This window comes from Alosa alosa, chromosome 14, assembly GCF_017589495.1.
Source record: "Alosa alosa isolate M-15738 ecotype Scorff River chromosome 14, AALO_Geno_1.1, whole genome shotgun sequence".
Taxonomy (NCBI): Eukaryota; Metazoa; Chordata; class Actinopteri; order Clupeiformes; family Clupeidae; genus Alosa; species Alosa alosa.
In genome coordinates this window covers 5967984-5981703 of record NC_063202.1, presented here as the reverse complement: position 1 = coordinate 5981703, position 13720 = coordinate 5967984, and the positions used below count along the sequence as shown (strand labels likewise).

Here is a 13720-nt window from a genome sequence, read left to right as displayed (position 1 = left end):
TGTGACCGCATGACCTGGTGGCGCCTACTGCTCCAGACGTATGACTGGAAACAAATATAATTTATGCATGTCAATATTAGTTTAGTTTACACACATAGTTTATACAAGCATCTGAGTTACAACTCAAGCATATCTTGTTGTCGGGCTAAGAGTGTCATGGAGGTCGGCGACATTTCACTGACTAGCTCTGGACCTCCTCAGTCCCTAGATGTGGGAGGCGAAAGCCTGTGTCTCCCCGAGCACCTGCGCGACTCTCCGAAGACCTACCTCCTCAACATCAACCTCAAAGAGGGCAGGAACCTGGTCATCAGAGACCGCTGTGGTAAGACCTCTTCACCTCCTCTGATTGGTGTGAACATTTGATGTACAAACCTGCCTCCCTCTGAGACTACACCGGCGTAGACATGACAGGGTACGGTATCACACATGAGGGCATAGTAAGGCATTGTGATTTGGGCTCTAAGGAATGTATGCTCTTGTTGTGGTGACGTCTCAGTCACAACAGTTGAAAGGGAAGAGACACGTTGTAGGGTCTGGACAGCATTCCAAGGAGGCATATTTAAACTTGTTGCCAACCACACCCTTGAAACACCTAATGCGTTGCTGCTCATGCCATATGCTTCACTCTCCAGACTCCTGTCAGGATTAGAAATCATGTAAAACATCTAGGACATTTTGTATAAGGTTGTTAAACAATGGAACATCTAAATCACACACCATGCACTTTCATTTAGGGAGACCATACTGTTACTGTTATACTTTACATGTGCAGTGTGCTGCTGGCATACTGTCATGTAGTACTTAATTTATCCCATTCTATAATGATCTGTTATGCTTTCCCTGTATTCTATAATGATCTAGAATGCCTTTCCCCTTCTTTAAATGATAATCATGATGCAAATAATAAGAACTACCGGTATTACAGTTTTGCAAAGAAGGCTGTAACAAGACTGTATTTAGCACTTGGATTTTTAGATTGGACTTGTATCACTTTTCATGTGTGAAAGTTATGGAGGTCTGGAAACAGGAATGTTTGGGATATTGGTTATCCCAGGAATGTTTGGGATATTGGTTATGGTTATGGGGTTTGGCAGACACTTTTGTCCAAAGCCACACACAAATACAAAAACAATATATAATATTTAAAATTTAACAGGGAACAGATTAGAATGTTGGTCAAACTATAATAAGGAGAATAGCAATAATAAACAACAATGTAAATTCAATCAATAGCCTAATAAAATAAATATTAAAGGGGAACATGAGTGTATGAGGAGGGGAGAGTGAAAGGAATGGTTGGCTGTGGGAAACAGTGACATCTGCTGGAGGAAGTTCAAGAGAGAGCAAACCTATAGCCCTCATGTGTACTTAAAAGTTCTGCATTAGATATTTGTTTAATTTGAGTGTTTTTGCAAAAACAGGCCTTTGCTTTGCATGCATGGCTGTTTGGGCCCCCACTGTCGACTTCAGGGCAGTGCTACCTGGTGGGTTATTGTTGGGGTTAGGGTGGGGGTTAGGGTCGGGGTTAGGCAATAGAGCGCTGCCCTGAAGTCACTGGTGGCAGAACTGCCTTGAAGTCGACAGTGGGGGCCCTCAATTTCAAGCTTTTCATGTTTTGGTCCTCATCTTTTAGAACAAACTTGCTGTTGATTGATCATATTTCAGGAAACCATGAAAGCCACATTTTTGCTTCCTGATATAGATCACCAAACCACATCCTCTTAGCACTGTTACTTCAGACACCGTTAGTCTGAGTTAGCCAGTGACCAAGCTACCATTTACAACAAAGATGTCAATTAATTTGCTGTAATTGTATACTTAAGTATTTGGGAAGTATACTGGCTTTGGAGTCAGAAACCTATTTTGTTGTCTTACATATCCATAGGGACCAGTGACCCCTATGTAAAGTTTAAATTGGATGGGAAGACACTATACAAAAGCAAAGTGGTGTACAAGAACTTGAATCCGGTTTGGAATGAGTCCTTCGCCTTTCCTGTCCCCGACCTGGACCAGAAACTATTTGTGAAGGTGAGACCTGTTGTGGTCTTGTGCAATACAGTGCAACACACAATTATGACTGTGCAGTGGAATTTATGCGGTAAACGTTATGTATTTAAAAGACCTTCTCCAACGCTCTCTCTCAGGTTTACGATCGAGACCTTACAACAGATGACTTCATGGGGTCCAACAGTGTGGCCTTGGATGAACTTGAACTTGAAAAGTACACGCCAGAACCTACTTAAAAACATGTTCCAGAGAAAGTACTGAGAATTAAAGCATTGGATAGAATAACAGTGTTGGCCTCTTCCTCTTACCCAGAACGCACCAGTTGGTGTTGGACCTCAGCGACCCCAACAGCCTTGAAGAGGACATGGGCGTGATCGTCATAGACATCAGTTTATCCCTGCGGGACGGGGAAAGCAAGAAGAATGCAGTAAGGCTTTCTTTCATTCTTATTTCCTGGAGCACATGGTTCTGTCCAATAACCTCATTGTGGTTTGACGTGCATCTCTTCTTTCCCACTGACTAAATTGTGTTGGTTTTGCCTCTCCCATCCATACACCCATGTAGAAGACGACACCAAAGAGGAAAAAAAGCATGCGGGTAAACACTGACTTGTTTTGACATTTAGATTAATGTAGACCTTTAACTATAATAATCATCATCATTATAATTTTAATCATAATCATGATTATAATCTTAATCGTGATACATTCAAATTATGTAACACTTTTCTAAAGACACTTTACATCAAAATAGATCACCCACAAGATTAAAAATACAGTTATCAAGTTCCTCTTCACTATAACCCTTCTACTAACTCTCTCTTCTACTAACTCACTCTCATGTGAATAACAGTGTGTGAACAGAATCTGTAGTTAATTAGCGTATGTGATGAAGGGGAGCTTGATGGTGACCCTCTGTTCTCCTGTTGTCCAGTCGGGGCCGTCCCAGCAGTCCAAGCGCCTGTCGGAGAGCCTGAAGAAGGGGCAGCTTTGGTGTGGTGTGTGGACCATCGCCCTGGTGGAGGGCCAGGATCTGCCCGAGGACGGCCCGGGAGACGTGTTTGTGCGCTTCAAACTGGGAGAGCAGAAGTACAAGAGCAAGGTAACCAGGCTGCAGCAGGCACAGATGATTGACAGCTTGCTGTCTCCTCTCCACCTGTAGTGGAAGTATCAAAGAATTTTGTAATTCAGTGTATTGCTCATCATCATAGGATGTTAGCAAGAACATATTTTATTGATTGATAATTGATAACAGAATGATGATTTAGCCCATTAAATTACACATTTGTTCAGTCGGTCTTGATGAAGTTGCAAATAAAGTACTTCCTTGTGCATGTTTTTATCAGAGCCACTGCAAAAAAGCCAGACCACAGTGGAGAGAAAGATTTGACTTCAACCAATTCCCAGACGGGCCGTGCATTCTGGAAGTGGAAGTTTGGTCAAAAGAGGGTCGCAAATATGAAGAATGCTATGGGATGTGAGTCTGATTTCTTGACTTATGAAAAGCTAGTCTAAGCACCTGTTAGATCACAATGCAGGCAATACAATATTTATGGGTCTCATATTTCACGGAGTACTTGAACAGAGTACAGTACATGTTGTCTGCTGTGGGCTGCTTTGGTAAAGGCAATGAGTTAAAGGAGGAATGTCAGCTCTGTGTGTGGCCATTGCCATGACCTCTCACAGTTATGCATCTCCAGTTATGCTTGGGGAGTGGTGCTCAATGAACCCATAGAGGTCAAGGCTGAGACCGGTGTGTGTGTGTGTGTGTGTGTGTGTGTGTGTGTGTGTGTGTGTGTGTGTGTGTGTGTGTGTGTGTGTGTGTCTGAGGATGTGAACGTGTATCCATCTTTCTGCCTGTCCTTGCAGGTGTCTGTTGCAGGCGAAATGGGTGTTTCTGCTTTCACACAAATGTATGATTACAAAAATATCCTCTGTGTGCGTATCGCACTGAGGTGTCCATAGCAACAGCCCTAACCCTGCAGTGTCTGGTTCTCCTTTCTGTGGCGTGCAGGTGTGAGGTGGACCTGTCCGGTGTCTCTGTCAACCAGCCGCAAGTGTACACGCGGCCACTGAACCAGGGGAGAGGTCGCGTCCTCTTCGTGGTCACGCTCAACGTTTGCAGCGGGGTGTCAGTGTCCGACCTGGATGCAGCACCCCTGGAGGACCAGAACGAGAGGGAGAGTTTGTGCAACAGATATGTGAGTCATTTCCCTCACCCTGTCTGCTCCCTCACACGGGTGACTCTCTCTCAGTTTTGCTCCCTGTGACCCTGGAAAGAAGGTGTAATGTAATGCAGTGTTTCCCAAATCTTTTTTTCTGGGGACCCACTTTTTAAAAATGACAGACCATCGCGACCCATTTCACTTCAAATCTACCCTGCAACTACCAATATTATTTTAGGCCACAGGTTCTCCAACTTTTCTATGCCTTCCCCAACCATACATTGGTATAGGATCTAGATAGATAGATCCTGCTTTGAACACGGTTGTGTTGCATTTTGAGCACCATCAGCGTGAAAAGTTGGAAATGACTACTGAAAAGATACGTTTTAATGCGCATCCGAGAGTTTGGGGAAATTCTCGCATGTTGTGCAGTCGTCATTCGTCAGCATATAAGCTGTTCCTGTATTTCTAAAAAAAAATGTTGTAGGCTACGTTGCGTTGCAGACAAATGGGTCCATAACACTGTGGACGTCAATTCCGATGTAAACAGCAAATAACTCAAGTCGTTATATTGTATTGTTGTATTATATTATATTCTATAGTCGTTATATCAGAACAAGAGGCTTTTGCGCAATATGGCCGGAAGAATGCACCTTTACTTTGGAGTTAGCGAGGTAGAAAACGAGAGGAATAGTGTGTAAAATGTCCATTTAAATTGTAGCCTAATATAATGCACTGTTGTGCATTTTAAATCAGAAATAAGAATGTGAGGAGTTGCTATTAACTTTAGAGATTGCATCTACAATCGAAACTATCTACATGCAAATTGAATGGCCTTATGTCCGGTCTATGGATGTCTGCTTTAGTTGACAGCACGGTCACTAGATTTTAATCAGTAAAGTTGAGGAGCTGGTATCTGTTAATGTTCGTGCAAATAGGCGGATTCATGTCCCTTGTAGTTTGCAACTGCAAGGTACATGGCAGGCGCCCCACAGAACGGTTTCATTTTGAGAGGTAGATATCCATGCTCTGGCTCCCCCTCTTTGATGCGTTCGTCCCCCAGTTCCATGCGCCAGTTTCATGAGCTTTTATGACAAAACCGTGAGTTAACAAACTACATCCTAATAGAAAACTGTTAGCTTTCCTGGTATCAAATGAAAAATGGTATCAGTTAGGCCTATAACACAACATAAATTATGCTGGCGACCCAAATAAAATCTCCTGCGACCCACCTGTGGGTCGCGACCCAGACTTTGGGAAACACTGATGTAATGTACACTCTTAAAATGAATGTGTCGTGTTGTTTCTAACACATTGCTTTTGTTATACTTTGTACACTCTCACAACAAATGTGTTGAAAATAACACAGTTGGAATCTTAAGGTCTGTTCAGGGATGTTTTTAGGTCATGATACTTGGGGCAATGTTTTAAGCCATGCTGTGTAACCACATTCCATGTGTACTATGTATTCTAATTGGATGGTCATGGTAATTTGCCTACTGATGAAAAGCCGTTGCTCCAATATCAATGGGAACATTCCAGAACATTGCCCAGCAACACTGCTTCAAAAAGATGCCTTGTGCATCAGCTTTGTATTCCACCTCTAGATTCCTTGTGTATCAGATTTTTAGTGTGTCAGATGTTTAGAGTGTTTAGAATTCTGTTTAGAAGTTTGAAATGGATAGCTCCAGTCTTCATTTATGACGGGTTAATCTTCACCCAAAATCTTGTAAAACACTTTGCAAACTCACACCTGTGACCACATTCCATCTGTTAAGTGAACCACACACCGACGCTGGCATACCATTATTGGATAAATTATTGCACCTTTGTTTCTATGTCTTTACTTTATGGCTCCTTGGCAGACATAGTAACCATACACAAAGGCACAAAGGGGAGCTGTTCTAAAATCACTGTAACCGACTGATAACTTATTGCTTAAATATGTATTCAAATGTTGTACAAGCTTGTTCTGTCAGAGTTCTGTATACTATATACAGAGGTGAAGCACATTTAAGGTTTTGTTCTGCTATAACAGGTTTTGCAGGTGAAGAATGCTGTGTGTATAACCTGTTACGCAAGACACTTTTTAAATCTATGGATAATGAAATGCTGTGGATGAAAGTTACTTTGTCTAAAAAGTAAAAGGCAGGTTTTTTTACCCAGATCAAACAGTTCTGCTCACTTGTCTATCTTGCCCTGCAGGCTTTCCGGAACTCTCTGAAAAACATGAGGGATGTGGGCTTCCTACAGGTCAAAGTCATCAAGGCCACAGATCTGTTGGCTGCAGATCTGAATGGTGAGCATATGTCTTATGTTACGGACCACCTTCTGCATGCATTTGATTCTAATGTATTAGATTTGACTCAACTCTGTTCTGACTGAGGATGTTTACTTGTGTGTTTTGTACAGGAAAGAGTGACCCTTTCTGTGTGTTAGATTTGACTCAACTCTGTTCTGACTGAGGATGTTTACTTGTGTGTTTTGTGCAGGAAAGAGTGACCCTTTCTGTGTGTTAGAGCTGGGGAACGACCGGCTCCAAACACACACCATCTACAAGACACTCAATCCTGAGTGGAATGAAGTATTCACATTGTCAGTAGCACCACAATCCCATCATTCAGTTTACCCTCAGTTTTATTATAGTTTAATATTATGTTTTAGTGGCAAATGCAGGTGTGTTGTGTTAATAAATATATATTTTCCCCAGTCCTGTTAAAGATATCCATGACATCCTGGAGGTGACAGTCTTTGATGAGGATGGGGACAAGGCTCCAGACTTTCTTGGAAAAGTGGCCATTTCTTTGCTCGCAGTATGTAATAAATAATTTAAAGCACTGAGAAAACTCAGGCCTCCATTTACATCAATCCACTCCATAACAACACTATGGGACAGTGAAACAGACACTCCAGATTAGAGCCCGACCGAAATGCGATTTTAAAGACATGGATATTTTGATATTCGATATCTGATAAACGATAAATCAGCTGATATTATTTTTTAACAAACACAATGTAAAATGTTCTTTATATTTAGCATATTGAAAAGTCCGGATCATGGTGGGACACTGTGTTTAAATAACTATCTGGTAATGAAAGGCTGTTATACAATAAATTATCAAATAATCATTATAAATAATTGTGTCAGGTCTTTGGTCTTATCTGTGATAAATACCATTGCAACTTTGAAGATGTTTATGCTTTATTATGGTATTTTTTACACATCGTTAACAGCATTAAACATTGTGATATATTGTGTGAATGGAAAGGAAAATTGCATAATGTAAGATAACGTCCATACTCTCGTATGATTTACGACTTGAACACACTGGCTGCGTCGCCTCTGCGGAACGTCTCCACGGCGTGTTGATTTTCATTTCGGCGCCCATGTTAGCATGCTATACTGCTATACTGCCTCTGTCATATCCACGTCTCAGGTGCATTTCAAGCCGCACTGCAGTCTCCACCCAGCGAGAGAATAGAAGGGACACCTATTTCTTTTCCGCTTGACACAAACGATTCGGTTGTTAAGTTATTCAGTATAATCACGTTTATGTTTCACAAGTACACCAACAATCAAGTTAGCTTGCACTACTCAATCAGTGCTAAGACTATTTTACATTTGGACATTTTATATTTATATTTATATTTACTTCATTTTAAATAATTACCGGCCGTTATAAACGCCGATACAAGATGGGTAAATCTCGTCAGCCGATAATAAGGGCACACTGATTTATCGGTCAAGGCTCTAGTCCAGATCTTGGTGCTCTCTTGAGTTCCATTACGTGCTGCCTGATTTGTCTCAGTGTTGGTGACTGTGGATTTCTCTTGCAGGTTCACAATGGTCAACAGATTTCCTGTGTATTAAGGAAAGAGGATTTAGGACGACCATCAAAGGGCACTATAACACTAGAGCTGGACGTTTTCTTTAATTCCGTGAGTGCAAAACAAAGGTTGAGTAGGCTTGGACATGGTGGCGATTACTGATAAGTGTCTATATATCCTGAATAATCCATCCACCCAGAAGGAGAACAGTGAACTCCTACATATCCCCCAAAACATTTATATAATGTACTGACATAATCAGAGTCATTTGTAATTATAAGTGTTAAAATGCCTTGCCTGGACAACAGTGCCTGTTCAATTTCACATCAAAAGTATGTAACGTAGGCAAGTAAGTAGGGAAGGAAGGAAGTATAAGTTGACTGTATTTGTCTTTTACTAGGTCAGAGCCAGTCTCAGAACCTTCAACCCAAAAGAAAAGAAATTCCAGGAGGACAATCTCAAATTTTCCAAAAAGGTAATTTTATATATTACTCCATATGCTGCATGCAATGTCTATACCAGGTGTTACAACTGCATGTTTCCCAACCAAGTAGAAGGTGGATGCAGTTGTAACACCTGGTTCGATGCACCTTTCAAGGCACCTTTTACAATCAGAGGGTGATGGTGTCTAACCGACTTATGTTGTGTAGGTCCTTACTCGGAATGTTGTCCGTGTGCGGAATCTCCTGCGGGCGATCGTGAATACCCATCACTACATCAAAAGCTGTTTCCAGTGGGAGAGTATCCAGCGGAGTATCATTGCCTTTATGGTACGCTTGTCTAGCTCTGCTCTAACTCTCTTGAAAGAGTTTGGTCATATTTTGGAGTTGAAGTGTATTCACATCCAGGGGCGATGGGAGTGTAGTGTTAAAGGAGCTAGGCTAGCATGCAGTAGCCTGAAATGTATAGGTTCAATTCCTGGCTTCCACTATTGTGCCCTTGAGCAAGGCACTTAACCCCAAGTTGCTATGGGGACCTTGTAATATAGTTGACGTAATGAGTGGATTTTACTCTGTTAGGTGTTTTTGCTGACGGTGTGGTACTGGGAGTTCTACATGCTGCCTTTCTACCTGGTCCTCCTCATCGTGAGGAACTACCTCCAGATAGCCTCGGAGAGAGCCAGCCAGGACATGGTGAGCGTCGCTCCGCTCGCTAGTTCTCTCGTCACCCAGCACGCCCACTGACGCTGCTGCAAAGCCCCAGCATTGTTGTTCTTTTGTCCTGCACCCACTCTACAAACCTGTGTGTGTGTGTGTGTGTGTGTGTGTGTGTGTGTGTGGTGTGTGTGTGTGTGTGTGTGTGTGTGTGTGTGTCTATATGTGTGTGTGTGTGTGTGTGTGTGTGTGTGTGTGTGTGTGCGCGTGGAATAGCATGGCTTTTCCCCACCCTCCACTGTTTGCTCTTTGTTCAGTCACACGGATGTCATGGCCATGGCTTAGAAAGGGAGAAACCCTGCTCAATTTCTCATCTTACATATAAGTAGAATTGCAGACACACCTTAAAGGGCTTTTACAGGGAAGTGTGTTTTTTAATGAAGGTGGGTGCAGCAGAAGAGAGAAATTCTGCATATCTTGCATTCCTATTGGGATATAATATATATATATATATATATACATGTGTGTGTGGTGTGTGTGTGTGTGTGTATATATATATATATATACTGGTGTGTGTGTGTGTGTATATATATATATACATGTGTGTGTGGTGTGTGTGTGTGTATATATATATATATATGAAGAGTTCAGATGCAAAACCCCCTAAATCCGTCTGACCACTTTTCTTTTAAATGAGCATTTAAATTCAGGCTCCTATAGGTTTTTGCCTATAAATCGATATTTCAGACCAGGAAGAGAGTGGTATTTAGTGGGTTTAGAATTTAAATTATTTGATTAAAAGTGATACTATGTGTGGAGAGCATCCCTCACCATCTTTATCTCATTTTTGACATAGGTGGCATTTAGAGGCTTTTGCATCTGAACCTTCATATATATATATATATATAGGTTCAATATATATATATATATATATATATATATATATATATATATATATATATATATATATATATATATATATTATGAAATGGGATCATGTCTCCCTTGTAATATATACTGTATGTTGATTAAAACGGACCCAATTAACACAATGAAAAACTTTCTGCTGTGTTTCCAGGATAGTATGGACCTAGGTGATGATGAAGAGGATGATGAAAAGGTATTCGTGCTGAGCCATCACTGATGCCCTGTAGGCCTTTTGGCTGGGTTGGGTGCCATCACTGATGCCCTGTAGGCCTTTTGGCTGGGTTGGGTGCCATCACTGATGCCCTCCAGGCCTTTTGGCTGGGTTGGGTAGTTTGTTGGAATTGTACACATTTTTAGTGCTCATGTCGTTCTTAGATCAGTCAAATCCAATGATTGGAAGAACAGCAATTTCCCATGATTGTTATATGCCACAGTGAGAGTGTATTTATATTTACGAAGCATCGGATTCTCTTCCCATGATTGTTATATGCCACAGTGAGAGTGTATTTATATTTACGAAGCATCGGATTCTCTTCACAGGAGGAGAAGAGAGGACTGATGGAGAAAATTCACATGGTTCAAGAAATCGTCATCACCGTTCAGAACATACTGGAGGAAATAGCCAGCTTTGGGGAACGTATCAAAAAGTGAGTCCTTTTGTGTGTGTCTCTTGAGAAGGAGTGCTTCAACTCAACTACTTACATAGCTATGTACCTTCATACACACATACAGTAGGCCTCGCTTAAGGCTAGTGCACTGCTATGGCTGTCTTTCACCTAGATCAAAATGTACATTCAGAATGAACCAAAAAACATTCATTACCAGTTCTCCTCTCAAACCAAAAGACATTCATTACTAGTTCTTACTCATACTGATATGATTTAAACAATGAAAAAGTAATGAAATTAAAGGCATTGTTGTCACGGATACCAGAGGGTTCCTCTTTGTGTTTGTGTTCAGTGGCTCCTTTAACCTAGAGGAACTGACAACAACAACAACATAAAAGCTAGAGCCCTATATTCAGCTTATTATAATACACATTCTTTTAGATTTTGATCTGAGATCTCTGAAATAAATGTTCACAGCTGCTGTGCTGAGAGTTGTGTTGGCGAATGAGTTAAGTAGGTAAAATATCAGCTGTCTTGATTCAACTTATTTGGAGTACTAAAGCTGGGCGGCATAGAAAGTCACGCTACATACTGTCTTTGATTCTTTGCCATTTACCCATGATGTGTTAACACCCCCCCTCTCTATTTATACACAGCACTTTCAACTGGTCAGTGCCATTCCTGTCCAATATGGCCTTTCTGGTCCTTGTCATCGCAACAGTGCTAACCTACTTCATCCCAGTGCGGTACATTATTTTTGCATGGGGTAAAGTCACTTCTTACTGCTTTTTCTCCTATTCTGATTAAGATTGAAATATGTTATCATCTCTGCACAGATAGTGTTGGTCTCTTTAAGCTAATCTACCTAATCTACGAAAGCTCCAAGGAGCCTCCAAATGAACCATTTAGTCAGTGCAAATGACCTATTTTCTCTGTCGTAGGCTGTTTTTCTGCATGAATTTTATGATACTGTTAACCACTCCGTTGTTATTAAGCTTATCTTAAATGGAACTGTGTTTTTTTATTGTAGGCATTAACAAATTTACCAAAAAATTACGGAAACCATATGCAATTGAGAATAATGAAGTAATGGACTTCCTCAGTAGGGTGCCTTCAGATGTTCAGAAGGTAAGACACCGAATCTCACTGAGCTGACAGTAATCACATGTGTATTCGCGCTCTCACACACACACACACACACACACACACACACACACACACACACACACACACACACACACACTTTCTCTTTCATTCTCTACCTCTCTCACATTCACAGAAACACACACAGTTACGGTAAGCTTATTTAAAAAGCCAGGGCAGCTTGATGTTTTCACGAATGTCTGAAGCCTGGACTTTGGAAGACTTTGCTTCCATAGTGTATGCAAAGCCCAGTGCACTATCTTCAGTATCCGGCTCTGCCTTCAGCAAACACTTCAGCTCCTCCTGCTGTTTGTTCTGTCTGTGTGCTGGGCAGTGCCTGCCCGCCACGCTCCCTTATTTGACCCTGCGCCAGTCTGCGTCCAGACTTTTTCTAGAAGTTTCTCCTCCTGTGTTTGCAGGCCCAGTACACTGAGCTGAGAGGACCTGGCTGGCAGAGTGCTGTGAGGAGGAAGAAGAACGCCACATAGCCATCAGGGCTAATGTCACGGACGCCCTACCCTCACAAACACACACACAAGTACACACACACACACACACATACTCACACCCATACCTAAGGCAAGGAGGCTTCAGCTAACAGTCTGTTGTATAAACACAGCAAACAGTCTGCTGTCGGTAAATGGCTAAGAGGACCTGTTTGTCTGTGTGTGTCTGTGTGTGTCTGTGTATGTGTGTGTGTGTGTGTGTGTGTGTGTGTGTGTGAGAGAGAGAGAGAGAGAGAGAGAGAGAGAGAGAGAGAGAGAGAGAGAGAGCTTGTTTGTTTGTTGCCTGGCCATCAAAGCTGAACTTCTCCACCGGAAGTTCACCGGCTAAACCTGTGGGCCCGGAGCTTGTTGCACTACTTCCTTCTGCTGCTGTAAGCATGGCCCTCTGATGTGGTAAGCACACACACACACACACACACACACTCACACAGAAACAAAAGAATATCGCGGTCATTTTACGATGCAGTGCACCATCACAGACTCTTCCCACTCAATCACTTCATTCTCAGGCCTTGTGAGGTATGACAGAGGGCCAAATATGGGTTTGAGCAGCCGACCACTGAGAATGAAAAGGACAATCCTGGATCAGCGTAGAATATGTGCCCTGCCTGATGCTATATTCAGATGCAGATCTCTTGACGCAGAATCTGAGAATGTTTAAACAGAGTGGATGTCATTGTTTGTTATTGTACAATATACTGTCATCAAGCTTGCCTCTTTTGAAATATCTTAAGAAATGCTGGCATGTTTATTGTAAGACTAAGAGAATGTTTTTATTGTTTAAGTTATGGTTTATGGAATACCACCAAGTCTTGTCACCAATGTTTTTGGGGGGTTTTGAACAATTGGTGTAAAGAGCAGTTCATAACCACTTGTGGATTGTTAACATATTATTTGCACCATTTCATTAATAATTCAAATTATGTATATATCTGTTTCATATTCAAAAAGATTTATTTTAGTGAACGCATTTGTATGTTCACCAGCTAGCTCATTATTTATGGGACCAAGACGACTAACACAGATGCCATTTACTATTCATCCACTGTTTACTGCTAATGAACTCACGGATAAATCATTGTCGTGATTATCTGTTGCAATGCAATAAAAACCTGGTGACACTGAACTGAGGGCACAGGTCACTTAAACCAGACATGCTGCAGATAGTGTCCTGATCTATCTCACCTGTGGGGAGGAAAAGTACACTGGAAGACAATTCTATCAAATGTATACTCCTTTTCTATGGTTCACACAGGGAATAATGGCTACCTCCATCTCTAACTTTGGTCAGACCCACACTAATTATTTATAAGAAATATTTTTTAGATATATCACATTTAGCTTAGTCTGTGACTTATAACACATGCAAACAGACACAGATACCCTTGTAGGATAAACAAACCTGGAGGAATATGAGAACCCTTTACCTTAGAAGGAACGGTA

The 13720-nt window shown here is 41.5% G+C and overlaps 1 protein-coding gene across 6 annotated transcripts in view; it reads left to right on the top strand.

Annotated features, from left to right (window-relative positions):
• Positions 1-13430, top strand: part of mctp2b (multiple C2 domains, transmembrane 2b) — a 39182-nt gene extending 25752 nt beyond the window's left edge. For 5 of the 6 annotated variants that reach the window (XM_048263165.1, XM_048263168.1, XM_048263167.1 and 2 more), the window contains exons 4-23: positions 202-322; positions 1886-2028; positions 2145-2221; positions 2320-2434; positions 2572-2604; positions 2941-3108; positions 3353-3483; positions 4021-4207; positions 6377-6470; positions 6664-6766; positions 6882-6984; positions 8009-8110; positions 8400-8474; positions 8650-8769; positions 9019-9132; positions 10172-10213; positions 10561-10667; positions 11285-11394; positions 11659-11756; positions 12191-13430. In XM_048263165.1, the coding sequence (XP_048119122.1) occupies positions 202-322; positions 1886-2028; positions 2145-2221; positions 2320-2434; positions 2572-2604; positions 2941-3108; positions 3353-3483; positions 4021-4207; positions 6377-6470; positions 6664-6766; positions 6882-6984; positions 8009-8110; positions 8400-8474; positions 8650-8769; positions 9019-9132; positions 10172-10213; positions 10561-10667; positions 11285-11394; positions 11659-11756; positions 12191-12259 (2112 nt within the window). In that variant the 3' untranslated portion in view covers positions 12260-13430. The remainder of the gene's footprint in view (positions 1-201; positions 323-1885; positions 2029-2144; positions 2222-2319; positions 2435-2571; positions 2605-2940; positions 3109-3352; positions 3484-4020; positions 4208-6376; positions 6471-6663; positions 6767-6881; positions 6985-8008; positions 8111-8399; positions 8475-8649; positions 8770-9018; positions 9133-10171; positions 10214-10560; positions 10668-11284; positions 11395-11658; positions 11757-12190) is intronic. The other variant, XM_048263169.1, reaches the window with a different exon arrangement.
• Positions 13431-13720: the final 290 nt, after the last annotated feature.